The sequence below is a fragment of the Rhamphochromis longiceps genome, linkage group LG2, assembly GCF_057381845.1.
Source record: "Rhamphochromis longiceps isolate RC_006_pf linkage group LG2, R_longiceps_female_GT1.1, whole genome shotgun sequence".
Classification (NCBI taxonomy): domain Eukaryota; kingdom Metazoa; phylum Chordata; class Actinopteri; order Cichliformes; family Cichlidae; genus Rhamphochromis; species Rhamphochromis longiceps.
The window spans coordinates 32,173,629-32,193,082 of record NC_140558.1 but is presented as its reverse complement, the minus strand read 5'-3'; the positions used below and the strand labels follow the sequence as shown (position 1 = coordinate 32,193,082).

The following is a 19,454-nucleotide window of genomic DNA, read 5'->3' as shown; positions in this document are numbered from 1 at the left end:
TTAGACCATGGGAAAGCAAGCTGAAGGCTTACTTGTTACTTTAGCTGCCCTGTTTTCTTGCCATGTCTGGATCCTGTGCAGTAAATTGACGGTAGATTTGCTTTTTGAGATTCATTTTTAGAACAAGCAGAATTTATTTTTCAAAGAGAGGTTGACAAAAAAAGTTCTGACATGCAGCAGAAAGAAAGTGATCGTTTTGAGGCTACCATAAGTCCTGTGTCAATCAAACGACTCCCTGTGAGCATGCACTTGGCGACAGTGGGAAGGAAAAGCTCCCTTTTAGCAGGAAGAAAACTCCAGCAGAACCAGGCTCATGCAGGGTGATTCTGGTGCTGGGAGGAAGGGGAGGAAGACAGAACAAAAAACACACTGTGCAAGAGAGCTAGAGATGAACAACAACTAATGATTAAATGCAGAATGGTGTGTAAGCACATGGTGTATACAGCCGAGTATAAAGATTTTTGATACTAGAATAACCCCGTTTAGATTAGAAAAAACAATACTGGACAAGTAAGTCAAAGTCCAGAGTTTATTTATTCTGATTATTATCATTATTCTTCTTCTTCCATCTTGCCTCGCAAGTTTGAAAAGAACCTCAAAAAGTTATATCAGAATGTGTGATTCGATTAAGAATGTTTTCCTATTACTTTGGCAGTAAATTCACAAAAATATTTTACATGGCTGCTTCAGTAAGGTGAATAATGACATGTAAAGGACGCCAGTCAGTGTTTTGGGCTTTTAAAATAAAATACTCTCGATGATCTACCAACAAAATATTTCAAATACTTCTCACAAGCTCCAAAGAGTAATTCTTTCCTTCTGATGCCTCTCTTGACACATCCTTTCAGCTCCTATTGCCTCCTTATAGCCGACCCAGCAGTAGTATTGACATACTCGTAAGTTTATTCAGAAATTTTTTTGGTGTTTTGCTTTTAATGTTACAGGAGGAAATGGAGTAAACATTCAACTGTGTGTTAGACAAACCTGTGGCCAGCATGTCCCCAACGTAAGAGAAATATTAAACTGAAATTGCAGAGTGCATGGGAGCTGCTCTCAGGACACATCCGCTTTATGGTTGACTATCACACAGTAGAAGTGGATTACGAATATCGATATTATCAATACCAGTGCTGATATTTGTATCGGATCGATACTAGCACCAACTGAGCAATCTTTTTTTTTTTCAGTTTGTAGCCACTGAACTGTGTTAAATGTATTTCCTTTATTTGAGAGGGAAAAAAGAAACCTCAAACATGCAGTGTGAAAAATGTCTGAACCTTTTTGTGCTGACTGTCATGTGTGTCACGGCTGGCGGAGGGAGCCGTGTGGTGTGGAGGAAAAGGAGGACCCAAGATGCAGCAAACTGATGATACGAGTGATGTTTTATTTACAAAGGTGGTGGTGACAAAAACAGGCAACGAGGTATGAGTACTTTACAAACGGAAACCTAAACTGGGAGAAACTAAGTGACAAACCTGAGACCATACAAAAGGGGTGCGGGGCAGAGAGACGCAGAGACAGGAACACCATAGAACGCAGAGGTAGACGGATGAATGCAGACGAGCCGACAACAGGCAGGAGAACACACAGGGCTTAAATACACACCAGTAATCAGGGGATGAGGGACAGGAGGGCAACACAGCTGGGAGAAATCAGAACTGACGGGACAGGGGAAATGTAAACTGAACACACTCACATCAGACAGAGACCTTCACAATAAAACAGGAAACTCAGACACGGGGAACCAAACAAGACACAGATCTAAACAGACAGCTTCACAAACAGATGGGGTGACACCATAGACAGACAGATCCAGACGCAGACTCAGAGGCAGACCGAATATAACACAGAACTAAAACAATCATCATCATGAAAATGATAACAAACTAAAAGCGCTGGGTCACCGACCCAGGACCATGACAATGTGTTTTGGATTTATAGCCTATGGCGCAATGAAACAAAAGAAGCTGACCCAGAGTATTTTAGGGACAAGCACATTTAATTCAGTTCAATTCAGTTTTGTTTATACAGCACCAAATCACCCACAGAAAAACCCAACGATCATATGACCCCTATGAGCAAGCACTTTGGTATATAGCACCAAATGACAACAGTCGCCTCAAGGCGCTTTATACTGTAAGGTAAAGACACATCAATAATAGGGAGAGAACCTTAACAATCATATGATACCCTATGAGCAAGCACTTTGGTGACAGTGGGAAGAAAACTCCCTTTTAACAAGGAGAAACCTCCGGCAGAACCAGGCTCAGTGAGGGACAGCCCCTTACATTTCAGGTCTCCAAGTTTCAGAATGCATGAAAAACTGAAAGGTGTGTTTTATTGTAGTAACTCATTATTGTGAAAAGGAAAACCCACAGTGATTTAGTGATCAGTATCAGATCGATGCCTATATTTGCAGTATCGCTCGCTGCTACCACACAGTTGATGTGCATCAGCATTGACGGGAGCTTATCCTGATATCCTGATAGGGCAGTAGGCAAAAAGAAGCAGTTTGCATGCATGTTGAAGTGTCCTTAGCCAGAATCCTAAACCCAAGTTGCCCCTCATGGATACATCACAGTGTGAGTGTACATTTTAAACAAACAGCTTAAAGACATTGGACATGTGAATGCATATGCTTATGGGTGAATGAAGGGTGCAGAAGAAAAATAATTTGAGACCTCTCTACTTAAATAAATAAGCCCACAAAATATACTCAGCCTGTAATATTCTGCTTGGGTGTAATGTAATTAGCTATAACACTGTGGCAAACTGTGCTAAAAATTTTCAGTGTAAATTAGAGACTAATTAGAGACTACAAGCTGGTCTGCTATGCACCAAGCAGCCAGCTTGGTGCATATCACACATGGAGAGAACTTGGAAAACCTTTTGTGGATAGCTTCAGCTTTTAAGCCAAATGGGAAGCTTGAGTGATCTTTCTGAGCCTGATCACAACCTTATTTTTCTTTGGGGTGCAATCAAGTGCACTAGTTGTAAGAACAGTACCTCTGTGAAATCACCGAGCAGACACTGACGCAAATCAATGGAAGTGTAGAAAATGACTCATGGTCTTCTAGCAGCATGAGGTCTAACGTCTCACATCATCTCCCGTCCCTTCTGTAGCTTTCTTCCTAGTTTTCCAAGCTTGGCAAGAATTCGCCAACAATGACAAAAAAGCTTTTTACTAGAAAGGTCACAGTGGAGGCTGCATCATAACAGGACCAGAGGAAAGTTGCTGCATGAAGGCCAGAGATGAATGTGATATTCGCTCAACATGAGGGGAAGAGTCTTGTACACACATGAAAGTCTTTGTCCAGCCAAACTGAAAGTCACAGAGTGCATTTAGCTCTAAAGAAATCTTTTTCTGTCATTTTATTTTTGTTTCTCGCATCTGAAACTGAAACTACATGTGCAATTTGTGCGCTGACATTTTAGCGCTCTGCCAGCTCGTACGCATTTGATGCCAAACAGCGCTCGAGCAGCAGAAGCGAAACGGCGAGTGAGGTTGAGTCGTTTTCTACTCATCCCTGCGGTGCTGATTTTGGCAATTCATCGCTCTTTCTGTGTTTCCACAGGGCCTCCAGGAAAACGTGGAAGGATGGGAAGAAGAGGGGAACCTGGTAAGTAATTCCCATCAAATCATTTAACGGTTTATTTTTCCTTTTAACCTCTTTTCCTGGAAAACATACACTTTTTTTTTTCTTCATCACACTCACATACCATCCCTCTTTTTCCTGTGTGACTGGGTAAGTTCGAGGCGAGGGCCCAGCAAAGGCAGTGATCCATGAGTCAGGCCACTGGATGATGGGCTTCAGTTGGCCCTTCTCCCTGTCCCTTTCCATTTGCGCCGACATAGTGCTAACTCTGGCCATGTGGTTCCACTAACTTTGCCCAGATGTCAGTCGTTCTTGCTGAGCGGTAGCAGCTGCTGTAGTATGAGCCTAATGAGTCTGCCTCGCCAACATCGCTACCCACCATTATGGTGCTGCTTTTTCAATCGATCCAAACCACAAAAACACTCCACGAGGAACCAAAATAGAGCAAGGACATAAGTCTTGTTTCACAAATGTCATCGTGAAAGATGGAGCGGATGTTGTACAAGTCTCACTCATCCCAATTTTTAAATGTTTCTTATTAAAAGTGGGCTCCACGACAGTATTAGGCAATTTTATCAAAACCTGCAGGATATGTGTCACTGTCGTAAAATTTCCATTGTGGTTGTGAATCACTGAGGTGGATGTTTACAGATGGGATCTGTTCTTGTGAACACGGTGACTAAGTGAAAGATCATCAGTGATCCCTTTCTGCTTGTCTGCTTACTTTATTTTATCTGATCAAACGTCCATCTTTTAGGTGACGGGTTGAGCAAAACGTCCCATAAATCTCGACTCGGAATTGCATGTTTTTTTTTCTGTTCTAGAGGGCGGCCAAACAGTATATTTCTGTTTTCTAGAAATCGCAGCAGAAGGTGAACACCATCAATGTGTTAGTCTCTTGCCGGCATGAACGGCCTTGTGTGTGGTTTGCGCAATTTGGTTTTCTTTGGAGATGCAAATCTTAAGTCTTAATCTTACCGTTTACAGAGTTTCACTCATTTTCTGAAACTACTAAAAAAAAACAAGAAGTGAAATTAGATTTGTTAGGGTCAATTTGCTGTGGCAGATTTGGTGGACTAGTAAGTGTTCACGGCAGCGTTACGGTCTCAGCGGGACTGACCCAGTTTACCATTATGCCTTACTCATGTTTTTAATGGATTTTGGAGAGCAGTAGTGACCGGTCTCAAATCTCGATAATCAGTTTACTGTCTAACTAAATTTATATTAGCATAAAATGTGGAAATCCCTTTGGGTGTCCTCCAGGTCCGTTTAATGGAAACCTCATCATTACGAGCAGGAGTGGGGAATTAATTTAAGAAACTGGGACTGTTGTGGAGGCCCACACCCCTGGGAAAATTAATTACCCACCCCTGATTTGGAGGATGTGTGCTGCTAAGGTTTCAGCCGAGAGTGGACGCCTATTTGAGGCAGATGGTCCGTGTCTGAAGGGCCGTCGTGGTTCTGTTTAGGCTATCGCTTGTATTTTTTAGTCTCTCATCCTCACATTGCATCCTGGCTCAGAGCGAGTACGTATATTAAATGGAGAGGCTGTTTTGCCATCCTGATGCTGATGACTCCAGGACAACATTTTAAAAGGCCAGAAGAGGTTTTCCTCCATTCTCTCAGGGGAAAAAAAAACAAATGAGAGTGGAGAAGGGAGCGCACAAACACAAATAACAGGAAAGAGGGCAGACAGAGTAGTTAAGCATCTTAAAATCAGCCCTCGCTGTCATCTTCTCTCTGACATGCCTCGTTTTTTTTTTCTTTAAATTGTTTCCTTTTCTCTTATGTTTGCTCCTGCGTCTCTTTCTTTCTCAGTAGTCTACAAGCACATATACACACCTGTCCCAAGTTCAGTAGTTAAAGCTTGTCTTTCTGTGTGGCTTTCCAAGCTAGTGTGTTTGTTTGCCTAACCGTCTGGCCCGGGAGGTCCCCGTCGAAGCATCCAGACACAGATAAACTTTCATCCCTCATGAACCTAAACGCCTCCCTCCTCTTCTTCTTGACACATGCTCGCCCCTAAAACATGCATTTTCATCTCTCTCTACGTATGCAAAGCTCCTGCTGAATCAAAGAGCCCACTTCAAGGCCACAATAGAATCTGTTCATGTTAACAAGGATTTTTTTGTGTGTGTTTTAAGGAGAGCCTGTTTTCAGTCTTGCTGACTTTATGTTGGTGTTTGATGTCGTGCTCATGCTGATGAGGTATGCTGTACTGAAGCCGCAAAGGTGGCAGAGCCCCAAGTGACATTATACACTATAAGCTGCATTAATCAGCATCATTATCGGTTTTATCGGATAGCATATTAAGGAATAGCTAATAAAAATTCTGCTAATGATGCGTTCACTTTGTAGGGATTTAAGTGATTTAATAGTGCTCCTGGTCTTAGCCTCGGACTTTAAGGAGATTATTAAAAAAAAAAAAGGCCACTAACAACAAAAGGAGTTCTTTGATCATTACTTTTGTTTTCTGTTAGGCAAAGAATGAAAAGCTGAATGTAGTTTTGCTGCTGAGGCTCAACATCAGAGCATTTCAATCACGACAGAAACACTGCCCTGGAGAAATCTCAGAAGCATCTCATTCTTTTTCTCCCCCCACAACTTTAAAGGGACAGACAGTTTGCCAGCACGCCCCGACCTTTTTACTCGCTGTTTTTCCGCCATCCAATACGCCCTTATTTTCTTAAGAAACAAAGTCCTGACATGACTTCATTTCCTAATGTAAAACATGACCCATTATCCAGCAGTCTGTTTATCATAACGGGTTCACCACAAACTGCGCTGGCGGCAGCTCTAATATGTTTGTTCTGTACTGTATTTAGGTGGTTAATTGCAGCCATCATCTAACGAACCACATTGCATGTGCAGGTTTTTTGTTGTTTTGTTTTTTTTGTTGCAGACCACTGTTCAGAGGAATTGATTGGTATATAAACCAAAGCCTGCTGCAGTTCTCGCATGTTGTGCTTCATGTGTCTGTAGAGACTTGTAGCATTTACTTTCTAACGCTTGGTTTCTCTTTTGTGTTGCAGGGCTTCCTGTAAGTACCATTCCACCTCATCCAGGTAGTATGGAAACAAACTAAAGAGAGGTTTCAACATCAGTCACGCATGCACACACATCCACCTTGTATCATCCCTCGCTGTGAGTCCTGCACGGCCCGGCAAACTGCGGGAGTTGCCAGGAATCCTTTCACTCACAGACATACAGACTGTCACAGACTCACTCGCACATGCATCCACAGAGAACGCCAATAAATGGACCACCTGTGCATGTGGGTGTCCATGACTGTGTGTTTGAGTCTTTCATGGTGATGGTTAGGGAGGTGTGACTTATTTGCAGTGAGTTATTCTCCTCTGTGGGACTGTAACTCCTGCTGACACTCTGACACACTCGGGAGATAAAACACACCGTTACTCAAAGCCTTGTACAGAGTGGAAACTGATGCAGCTGCCTTCAGATTTGTTTTTTGTTTTGTTTATTCCATCTGCATTTTAAATGTCCAATTTCAGTTTTTATTCCTTTCTTTTTCTTTCTTTTTTTTATTAAATTGTCCCATGTGGCACTGATCAGATATGCAGAATTGGAAATGCTCTGAAACGTACCGTGACGAGCTTCCGGACACATCAGAACAAAAACAGCATGCCCGGCCAACCAGGATTTGTTCGATTGGTCTGCATCTGATCCACACTAGGTGTGCATGAAACAATGTCTTCTCTTAAAGACCCCCACAAAACTTACAGCCTAAATCTCATAAAGTTGATGGGAAGGTGTGGTAATCCAGTCACTCGCTACTCTGCAAAGTAGCAATGTGTCAGTGCCGTTTATCTAAGTAATGTGCAGTGGCTGGTACTGTAGACACAATGAAAACAACTGATCTGATTTTCTTTTTTAATTATTTTTTGTGTCCAAGTGGCTTTTAGTTTAAAACCGTGGCTCATGTTTGAGAGCAGATGAGAAAAGAGAAAAAAAAATCCCAGAACATGTGAGTCAAAAGCTGTGGTGTAAACATATGACTAAGTCCTCGCTAGTTCATTCGTTTCCAAATACAAATTTAGTCTCCATTTACAGTAAATTATTTCATTCAAGAATTCAATATTTTATATGAATAAATAAATAGTCAGCCACAATCCTTTAAATCATTAACCACTTGTCTCCTTTTATTATGTAGGATACCAGGCTACATGTTGGTCTTTGAGTTTGTTGTGTGCAGCTGTTAGTGTCTGTTCAGCCTTGATTAATGCTTCATGCTTCAATGTCTAACCTCACCAGGGCAAGGCTGGACGGGATGGATACCCGGTAAATTAGATTTTTATTTATCCTGTCACTCTATTCACTTCACCTACTTGTGTGTCTGGGCCTGGATCTGTTCTAACTTTTTCCCCACATTTATTCTGCCTTTTTCTATCCCATCATCTTCTCTGCTTTTTCTTTCTAAATTACTAAATTAATTCATTTACCCTTTCCATGACTTCCTCTTCATAACCAATAACCAACAGTGATGTATCCTGCCTCATAAATGAGAAGTAAGCTCACAGATATACAAAGTTCAGACTGGTTATATCACACGAAATATGACTAACCCAAGGCAGTTGGCAGGGGGAAACGCAGCACGTTTAGTTCTCATATGAGTAAACATAAAGAGCAGTAGACATAAATGCCCAATAATGTTAAGATATCATCAGTAAACACAAACCACAGGAGTGTAAACCGTACCACAATGTGAAACAGTCATCCACAAGGCTCCAATCATGGCTTGCAGCTTCTAGTTGGGCTTTAATATGCTTGGTGTAATGCAACGATGTACATGCATAGCTACTGAATGGAAAGCAGGTTACCAATTTCCACAAAAACACAGAGCCATGCCTAATGTTATCCAGAGATACAGCGGCCTCTAGTGGACAGCTAGACCTTTTCTTTTCTTTTTTCTTTCTCCCACAATTTATGAGATGAAACGGTGATTTCTAGCTTATCATCCATTTATGAATACACCTACACAAAACAGTGTGACTTCTAGAAAAGTGTGCACAATGCTACAGTCCTCCCTGAGTGGACGTCTCGGCAATCCCCCCCAAGGTCAGACGATGCAGTGCTCAGAGAAATAGCAAAATCACAAAAGCATCTCAAACTCTACAGGCCTCAGTCAGCATGTTAAATGTTAAATTTTACGACTGTACAATTAGAAAAAGACTGGACAAGTATGGTTTGTTTGTTAGGGGTTGCGGGAGAAAGAAAAATATTGTAGCATGGTTTAAATTTGCGAAGTTGCTTCTGGAAAAATACAAAAAAAAACCCCACCAAAAACCAAAGACTCTGGGAAAAATGTGCTTTTTGGACAGACAAGACCAAAGTGGATCTGTTTGGCCATAATGCACAGCCCCACATTTTGAGAACCACACACAATAAATCAACACAAACACCTCATATCAGCTGACAAGCAGGGTAGTGAAGGGAGGATTCGGAGCTACAGGATCTGAGCACCTTGTATTTTAGTCAGTCCTGAACTCCTCTGTATACCAAAGTACTCTAGAGTCAAATGAGAAGCAATCTGTCTGATAGCTAAAGCTTGGTCTAATTGCCATGCAACAGGACTCAATTTAAATCTAAACACAGCAGCTAATCTACAACAGAATGGCTTAAAAAGAATCAAAGTGTTGCAATGGCCCAAAGTCCAGACCTCAGCAGGACTGAATAGTCTGAGAGTGCTGTGCACAAAACAAAACGCTTAAAGAAGAGCGAGCCAAGAGGCCACAACCTTGTGAGACACTGATAAAGTCATACAGAAACATTTACTTCAGATAATTGATGCTAAAGGTGGTTCTACAAGCTCCTGAATCATGGGGTGCACTTAGTTTTTCACTCATTGACTAGTTCCATGGTGACCCAAAATAGTCACGTCATCTTAACTCCTACAACATCTTTGCCATGCTAGCTGTGTAGTTGTGGATGTTGGGAATGCGGGTATCTCGGGCTCTCGCTCAGGCATATTCCCATACAGTCTGCCTGGCACTGCACAGCCCTGCTGACGGGAAATGCCTGCTGCTAATTACACACAGGTGGACTCGGTGCACAGATAAGCCTGTGCACATTTGTGTTTTTTAGAGGATTTTGTTTGTTTGCTTGCTTGCTTGTTTGTTTTTGCCTGTGACCGTTCATCTCCATTGCCTTCTCCATTTGAAACCCCAGAGTTATTGCACATTTTATTGTCTTGTTTTCATTTAACATTGTCCTGGGATGCCATTATTTGTGCATTGCTTAAACACTGCACAATCTGGTTAATTCTTCCCAGTCTAGTATAATGAAATCAATCTGTATAGTGCTAAGATTACATAGATGAAACAGTGTAACGACTGGAGGAGCTCAGTCTGCTGTTGCAAGAGGCAGCTTCCTGGTCTGTGTGTGTGTGATTATAAAGACTGAGGATGCTGCGTGCTTGAGGTCACAGTGAAACAACAGCAGATTAATCACGCTGACAATTATCATGGACAGTATATCATTACATTTAGCAGGAGCAGAGATGATAGAATTTCAAACATCTGACTTTAAAAAGGGCCGTTCTTCCTGTTGGGTATCAATGTTTGTGTGTCTGTGTCCATATGTGTGGAGGCTGTCCAAACCACCTATTGTTTATGTATGTCTCTGTAACAAAGCCCAGGACTGTGGAAGTGGTCAGAGGTATGTGTGTGTGTGGATGTGAGTGCTAGATGTGTTTTCACACCAGTATTTTCTCTCAGATGCTCATATATGAGGGCAATCAGCACAAATGAGACAAGTGGGTTACCGGAGACCGCTGCGCTGCTAACTGCATTGTGCCAGAGATTTGTGCCAACAAGACTTTCCATTCCTTAAACAAACAGCTAGATTGCTTCCCAGTGTTTTTTCATGTCCTCTCTCACCCCTATTATGTCTCTCTGAATTACATACAATGCAGTTCAAGCTTTTAACCCTCCCGAGCCAAAAGTCTGTAAGTGTACAAGCTAGCAAACAGTTCAACAAGATGATAATAACAGCTGTGGAAGTCCAAAGTAACAAAGGGCATCTAATCAAGTTTTAATTAGAGGTACTTGTCCCTGATTTACTGGTAATACAATTTTCTGCTGCAATTTATTCTCCTGCACTGCAGTTTAGAGGCATTTTTTTAAATACACGTTTTTGTACCCTTTAATGGCCTTTGAATACTGTGTACTGCTACTTTTGATACTTAACCTTGGTTGGTTTGGAGTGTAACCAACTATTTTTTACATTTTGATATTGCAACTTTTCCATCAATCCGTTATCTTCAATTTGTCCTGAGTTGGGTTTCAGTTGAAGCCGACTAGGCAAACGTCCTTCTCACCAGCAACAGTTTCCAATTCATCCAAACTTGAGGAGAACCTGAGCTGTTCTCAAGCCAGATGAAATGTACACTGCTGAAAAGGACTGAAACATGACGTCCCAGAGGTGTTCGACTGGATTTAGGTCAGGCTACCACTGACTGGGGGCCCAGTCAGTGGTATCAATTCCTTCATCCTCCAGGAACTATCTGCATATGACGGCTCATGAGTCCAGTTATTGTTGTCCACCAGGAGGAACCCAGGACCCGCAGCAGCAGTGTAGCATCTGACAGTGGGTCTAAAGCGGAGTCCAGCCATCCTACAGAGGAAACTCATGTATTTGCAGCTTGTATTTGCAGCCCTACTCTGTCAGTCATTTATGCCGTGACCATAGATGAGGGTCGGATCTTAGATGGATTGATGATTTGGAAAAGCCTCGACTTTCGGTTCAGTTCTCTCTTTACCACAACAGTCAATGTAACACTCCACGTTCCGTTACTCATGATTAAGATTTCAAGATGCTTGAATTCCATCGCTTGGTCCATCCTCTTTCATATCCTACCCATACATGAAGCCAACAGAACCACATCATCTACATGAGGAAGGTTGCAGGTTCCCAAAGTACATGCCCTCCTAAGCCTTGCTACGCCTTGAGATCCTGTCCATGAATATCTCAAACAGGACTAAAGACAAGAGAGAATCCTAGCAGAGTTAAACTCCAGTGAAAACAGGCCCAACTTTGCAGAGAGTAAGTGGATACACTTGGTTTTACGAGGACATGATGGCCCATGACAACTGACTTGCAACCACGTATTCCTGCAGTTCCCCCAACAGGTGCTCATAACCATTCTCCAAGCCACCAAAACACACCTAGCTTCAATGTTCAAACCTCTGTGAATTATCCAGAAGTTTGCAAGGGTGAAGATCAAGTCCTCTGTTCCACAGATGGGAATTGATCCTGAATCCAAGTTGTAATTGCAATTTTAAAATATTGGAATTAAAAAAATATATACTGGTAGAAAAAACATTGGATCCCTTCATCCACCACTGCTGACCTGTTAAAGAAACTGCATGCATGTGTGCAGTGTGAGTGCACATGAGCTGCACTTCATTTAGGTGGCATACACATGTTGAATTCATCAGACTGCAGCAGCCCACTTCCAGAGAATCATCAGTTGTATGATAAACAGTGTTAATGAAATGCGGTTTGCGTGTCTCTCAAGCATAACACTACGACGTGCGCGCTCATGTATGTTTTCTCCCCTCATGTAACCCTTGCCACTTCTTCCTCTCATAAATCACAGCCAAGGCGAGATTCAGAAAAGAGTCTTCCCCCTGTCAAATAATCACAGTCAGGCAGGCTGACAGCAGGGCAGAGGGGTAAACACACACCCACACACACCAACTGACTCCTTTTCACATGTGCAGCATGCCCAGCCACAAGTGTGTTTATTCGCGAGTGCAACACTGAGACAGACAGCGGACCTCAATCAGCGAGAAGGGCCCAGGCTCGCCATTGTTCAGCCTTCAAGGCTGCAGGGCGCAGATCAAAGCCTGACGGGCACCCGGCAACATGTTGGCAATTTTCTGTCCCAAACAAACAGCACTCTGCTATGCTTTATTGTGCGCTTTGGTTCTGCTTGTAGCCACTGACTATTTCTAAGAGCCGTGTATCACAAATTGCGCACACGTAGAGCTAAGACCGATTTCTGTCCCTGTGGTGACATTAAACAAAGGTTTTCATGGGCAGCCTCAAGAGGAAAAAATTAATCATATCCCAGGAAGAGAAAGAGGAAAGCGCTCTCTCACTATCTCACCTTCACCTTAATGCCATAAAAGTTTGTTGAGCCTGCAGTTTGCAGCATAAGCAGCGTGCGATTCTCGCTGAGACGCCGGCTGTGATGTGCAGACACCAGCTTTTCATGCTGCATCCTCGACAATCACACCCTCGTGGATAATTAGCAGTCTGCGCCATAGGGAGTACAGTAAAGGCAGCTAAAACAGCCTGCGGCTTCTTTCACCGGGATTAAGAGACGAGCGCATGCAAATAGACACACGCCTGAATCAACGCGCGCATTCACACATAAGCAAACACAGACATGTGCCCTCCTACAGGCCATGTTATTTCCCAGAGATCTGTTTAACAGCCTTCTAATTGATGGGAATGTGAGTCAAAGCTGTTTTTTTGTTGTTTTACCTGCTGAGGGATGCTGCAGGATAATGTGGCGCTGCAGACTAGAAATACAAGTTCTTTTTATGCGAGTGTGGTTCTTTATTTTGTTTTCTCCCACATTTACTTGAGGTTTTGGCGGTAATCTCCAGCTCTTTTTCCCACTTTTTCTAAACATTAATCTCCTATTTTTTATTTTTTTTTGCCTTTTGTGTTCTTTTACCCTCCATCCTTCCCTCCCTTTCTTCTCCAGCCTGATCCGTTTGTGGTGAGATGCAGAAATTTAGCAGCAGCCCCTCACCCCAACACTCTGAAACCCACCACATCGCTCATGTTTTTTTAGTTCAGCCTAGTTTTATTTGAATTCCAGCACACGTTTCATGCCTTGCAGAGTGTTTTAAAGTTAAGCTATTATATTTTTTTTTAAAAAGACAATAGATAAGGTACCTAACTCCCTTTGATTTTGTTTGTTTCATAGTTATTTAAACCCATTTTGTCATTGGTTTTCAGTGAACACCGACTCTTATTTCTATTGCTGATTTAATGAAGCTTGTATATTTTAAAGTATTTTATTACCAGACATACCAGAGCTCTCTCCACTGCTCGTTGCATGAAATATTGCTTCAGGCAGCTCTAGCAATTCCTCAAGTTAGTAGAAATTCTATGCTACTACTTATTAATGCAAGCAGTCCGATGTCAGACATTAGCTACAGGGTTTTATTACTGAAAATAAACCTTTCATACACATCTCGTTGCAAAGAAAAAGACCCAAGCAGCAGTTGTACCCACAATTCATAAGGCTCTTTGTCGCTTGTTAGCGGCCATAAATCAGTCCCTTTTAGATTGTGCAGCAGCCGCTGACCTCGCATTGTTCACCTCTCCTGCTCATCCTGACGAGTCTTGAAGGAGCCAGACCCCCATAAACGCTCCCAGATGCAGAGATGTCCCTGCATAGATGTATGTATACATGGTAGAGCTTAGTGTGCATGTAGGGATGTAGCCTCGGAAAACTCAGAGGGACATTTGAAATTCTCATGGGAAACTCAGGATGTTGTTTTTAATAGAGCGATGGACATCCAGCCTGTCCTGTGCTGTGAAATTATTGCCGTCCAATTGGTCCCAGTCATTTGTTCCACCCTGGTCTCGGCTACCTACTGCTGACTTCACAAGGGTTCCTTAATCAAAAAGACATTCTGTAAAGAAGCACTTTTTATGCTTTTTTATAAATCTCTTTTACAGGCTGCTTTCAAGTTTGACAGCAGTCTGTAGCCACGCTGACAAATTATGAGGCAAAAGCAAAGCAGTAAATGATCAGATGAGCGGGTAACGAGAGCAGCTTCACGTATCGCTCCCTCTCTGTACCTACTGCCCATCCAGCAAAGCAGGCCAAGATGAGACTGTGGTAGGGTTGCATCCGTGGGGCTGGTAAATCAGGAGATCATGAAAAAAGCCAAGACTTGTGTGCGCCATCCAAGGCCAGAAGTGATTATTGTTAATGATGGTTTCCACCCTGGAAAGCCACCAGGACTGTGAACAGCAAGCCAGTACTTAAGGGACCCTGTAAAAACAGTTAGCTTAACATAGAGTAGGGTTGTTAAGAAGGAAGGCGGCAGGAAGTCAACGTTAGCCCTTACCACATACATCACATATAAGTGTTTGTCAGGAAAGTTTGATCCAAGAGCCGGCTCTTCCTTCATGTTTAAGTAATCCAAAGATTTGAGCGCCTTTGAACTGAGCATAGAGGAAGTTCAGTGACTGCTTGTTAGTTGTTTTTATCGAGGTAAACAAAGTGGACATCTCCAACTGCTGCTTCAGTGCTGGAGAGTGGATGAATAGACTTTCTTAACTGCCTGTTGTATAATCTAAGCACCACAAAGACACACACACACAGGAGATGTGGGGGTGTGTGTCAAATTGATGCAACTGGAACAAGTCCACTCAAGTAATATAATTATACAGCACATAGCCTGGGAGCCTTTATCTGAATGTTACTTGTTACACACACACACACACACACACACACACACACACACACACACTGGGCAGGATATACATAGACCTACACATTTACTTAAATACAATAATGAAAAACCTTCTTTTTCCTACTTTTTCACTCTGAAGTTTCGGTTATTTTTGCTGTCCTCTCTTGAAATGTTTGCCTCTACAAATCCATTTAATTGCTTTTTCCAACACTAACACAATTTACATTTTTTCATAAGCGATATGGAGACAAGACTAAAACATTCTGAAATACTAATAAGTAACAGCTGGTGTAGGGTATCTTGCCGAGGAAAGGTTGTCTTGTCCGTGGACTGAAAACAAATAGTGACTTCAGTGTTTTGAAGCAATGCTTTATTCACAGCAGACTCGGTCGGGTGACCTGCAAGTATAATTATTGGCTCATTATGCCTTATTAAACCAGTAATTAAAGGAGCACTTTTTTCTTCTTCTTCTTTTTTTTAAATAAGCCTATTTTCTTTCTTGTTGAGAGTCTAATGAAAAGATTGATACCATTCTCATGTCTGCAGGTTAAACATAAGCTCCAGACAAAAGTGCCTGGCTTAGTTTAATTAGCATAAACACTGCAAACAAGGGGAAATTGCTGGAATTGCTCTGAGGGAAGGTGAAATCTCTAGAGCCTACTAATCACAACTTTATCGGCACAAAAACGACACTTAAAAACGACAGTGTGAGCTTACCTTCTTCTGGCTTCAATTCTTTACCGAGAGAGGTGCCTTTGCTTTAATGTGACTCTCAACAAGCAGTGGGCCAGTGTGTATTCATATAATGTTCCCAACACAAGATAAGCTGTCATGTCGCTACTACTTGGGCTTCATTTATAAAAAAGTTCTCATACTTTCTACATGATTTTATATTTTATAACATCTTTCCCTCATTGTTAAAAGATACCTATATAATGCCTGCACAAAGGAGGCTTTAGCAGAGAGATATATATAGATAGATATTTTCTGTGTAATTTTGTTGTGCAACTATAATGTCAAACTTTCACAATTTAATGAATTCTAGAAAAATGACTTTTTATTGATTGGCTGATACCAAAATTATTTTCAGTTTACTCCAAATTATAGCCTCGTATTAAAGACAGCAAAGAATTTTTTAATTTTTTTTTTTTTTTTTTTTTTTTTTTTGAGTGCATGTACCGAAAAAGAAAAGCAAACTCCTTCTGAAATGAGATCATTGTGCACCAAAAAATTTCATCCTCCTAAAAGCGTGTTTGGCTTTTTTAAAAACGTCTCAACACAAAAGCAGCCGTGGTTACGTGTCTCTAATTTGATATATGAATTACAGAACACTGCATCCTGCTTTTAATTCAAAACACCTTTGGTCTGGCAATTTATTGATAATTCCTATCATAAAGCATAAAGTTCACAGCAGGCGTGGAGGCATGTGTGTCCAAAATTGCAATAGCTCTTACATAACTGACAGGAAAATCACTAAAGTCTACACTACATTTCCCTGTCAGAGTAAGGTTTTTTTATAAACGACTGCTTATTCCTGTTTGAGTCATTTTTATAAATGAAGCCCCTAAAGTGGTTCAGTGGCGACAGGGCTCTCGGGACTTTGTGTTGGTCATAATTTCTCTTTGTTTCTTTCCCAACAGGGTCCACTTGGCTTAGATGGCAAACCAGTGAGTATTCTCAGCCACATTTGTCAAGTATGCCCAAAATGAAAGAAACAAGTTTGATTTTTAACTCTGTTTTCTTTCCTCTCAGGGTCCACCAGGTCTGAAGGGCAGCCAGGTACATCGTCACACGCCTCTTATTCTTACTTTCTTATTTTATTTAATTTATTCAGTTCCTATTTAAAGATTTTTCCTATTATAAATCCAGCTGGACTCTGCATTTGTCCTGTAAGACTGGTGAGAGTTTGTTATACCTCATCAATCATTTTTAGTCACTGCAAGTGCGTGAAAAACCCGGTAGCCATCTTACTTCCTGTTCCACCTCTTAAGTCATCCCAATGGCTCACAGCCACGGGGGTAGTCTGGGCTCAGCTGAGCTGAGTGTTGAAATCCCCTTTGCACTCCCATCCATCAACTCGCGCCTGAAATGCTGGTGCACTCAGAGGCACGCCCAGGTGCAGCATGGAAACAGGTGAAGCAGAGCGAATGGGTTACACACCATTTGGGAAAGTAAGAAAGAGATTAGTTTATAACCTTCAGACGGAGACTCTTTAAAAAGTCATTATTGTGCCCCCTCCGCCCCTCCTTCAGCACATCGCAGCGCTCACCCACAAGAGGCATAAGTCATCAGCTGAAATGTAAACCCCCTCGCAGCATAATGAGAGCTGTTGCTCTCCAAACACCATTAAGCTGTTCCTGTTCCTGTGAAAGGAGTCCTGAGGCTGGGTGTATCCTTTAATAGGTTTCTCCCCATCAACAAGGGTCTGGCATAAAACCCTCAGAAGGCGTGACTCATGACCAGAGTTGCATGCAAACCCAAAGGGTGGGGGGCATGAAAACAACATAATAAAGGGGGGAAACATGTAGCACATTTTTTATCTTTGAGGGACTTCTGTTTCCAAAATTAATAATGAGGTTTTTATGAGCTGGCATTTGGGGGTTTTTTTCTTTTTGAATCAATTGGAAAACTAAAGATTTTTTTTTTATCATTTCCCCTTTTAAAATGCCATTCCTGCACATAAAATACACAATAAATGAAATTAAACCAGATGGGAAATCAGTTTATTGAAATTCAACATATTTTTTTGTTGTGTTTTAGATCATTTTGAATGAAGAAGTTGACTGTAAAGTTAGTCTTGTTTGAACAATTTGCGGCTTGACTCTGAGTTAAAGGCTTTCTACCGCTCGGAAGAGCGAGCAGCACGGGAGATAAGCTCTGTCTGTCATCGCGTAGATAGTCACATTGACACACTGCTTGTCGTCTTCGCTGTTGTACTCTTGAACGCGTTTATAGCTCTAAGATAAAACTGTCGCCAGACACAAGAAGTTATGGAAGAAGGTACAAAATAGAACGAAAGCCTTCAAAAGGTTCAAGGCAGATTTGGAACCAGGGGACTGAGAAACGCAGACAGAGGGGACAAGTTGAGTGCGAAGGGTCTAACCTAAGTGGTGACTTGGCTTTAAGAGGTATGATCTGTCCATTGTTGTCACAGATGGACAGTGGATGCTTTCCACCTCTTATTCTTCTGCCTGTCACAGTCGCAGAGGGCCCGCAGTGAGTTTGCTGCTTGTGCTTTCACATTTGGCATCCTTATGCTCCTTACCACCAGCAGCAGCAGCAGCAGCAGCATACTGAGACATGGCTCACCACAGAAATGGACAAAGGCCCTGCCTCATACATAGAGCTCATGAGGATTTGAAGCTGTCACAAAGTGGGGACCGTGCACCAGTGTAGGATCGCACAGGGATGTTTGATACCCCGTGTTTTTAGTTAGCATTTCAGCATTCCTCATCTAAAACATCTCAAGAGCTCCGAAGAGTCACTGATGGAGGAACAAAGGTTTTATCTCTGAGAAAACTTTTATCTCTCAAAGAGCACTCTTAAAAGGGATTCTTGGGACAAGCTTGAGTCATTTGGTATTCTTACTGTGAAATACACTCAGACAAAAGTGATGTTTGGATTGAGCGGTCTCAATGCCATGAATCCATTAAGCAGAATAACTGCCTTGTCTTACCGTTTGATTGAAAGCTCCCTTCTGAAGGGCTATTGAAGATGCGTGTGATGTGTGATAACTGATTTATCTTGACCAAGTGTCTCTGATTTTCTCCCCCCTCCTCCCACAGGGACCATCCGGACCCAAGGGAGAAAAGGTATGCTTCAATATGGATTTCAAAAGCCTTTCTAGACAAGTCAATGCACTGTACGAGTGTATTTCGAACATTTATTTATGGGCAGAAGGTGCTCGGACAACCTTGCCGTCGCCCTCCCACGTTCGAGTTTTCGCTGCGTGTCCATCAAAAGAGCCGTAGATTACATTTAGCTATACGGGAGCTCATGTGTCTCTGCACATTCTCACGTCAAGGTACTAAGCAGGTTTACAGGCCTTCCGCAAAGCTCGATGATAGCCAGATGTTTTCCCGCTCTGTGAACCTCTGCCCAGCCTAAGATCTTAGCAACCGTAAGAGCTGTAAGTGCTGGCAAGAGCAGCCTCGTCGTGTGGTCGTTTCTCTCCACGCTGCTGGTTGGTTGTGTGTATATGTTCGAGACTGCGTTTCAGCAGAATCAGGAGGGCAACGCGACTGCATTAAAGTGCATCTGTCAGAGCGGGAATCAGCCTGATTAATGAGGCGATTGCATCTGACAGATGAAGCTGAGGTTCGGAAAATTGGCTCACTTCATGTAATCATGCTAGTAGCCCTGTGATGAGAACATGAACTCCAAAAAGTTGATCAGA

At 42.2% G+C, this 19,454-nt stretch overlaps 1 protein-coding gene across 1 annotated transcript in view; it reads left to right on the top strand.

The window, feature by feature from the left end:
- Positions 1–19,454, top strand: part of col23a1b (collagen type XXIII alpha 1 chain b) — a 134,122-nt gene that overhangs the window by 95,273 nt on the left and 19,395 nt on the right. Inside the window, exons 3-8 of the mRNA XM_085423644.1 lie at positions 3,576–3,620; positions 5,738–5,745; positions 7,866–7,892; positions 16,699–16,725; positions 16,811–16,837; positions 18,844–18,870. Of these exons, the coding sequence (XP_085279770.1) occupies positions 3,576–3,620; positions 5,738–5,745; positions 7,866–7,892; positions 16,699–16,725; positions 16,811–16,837; positions 18,844–18,870 (161 nt within the window). The remainder of the gene's footprint in view (positions 1–3,575; positions 3,621–5,737; positions 5,746–7,865; positions 7,893–16,698; positions 16,726–16,810; positions 16,838–18,843; positions 18,871–19,454) is intronic.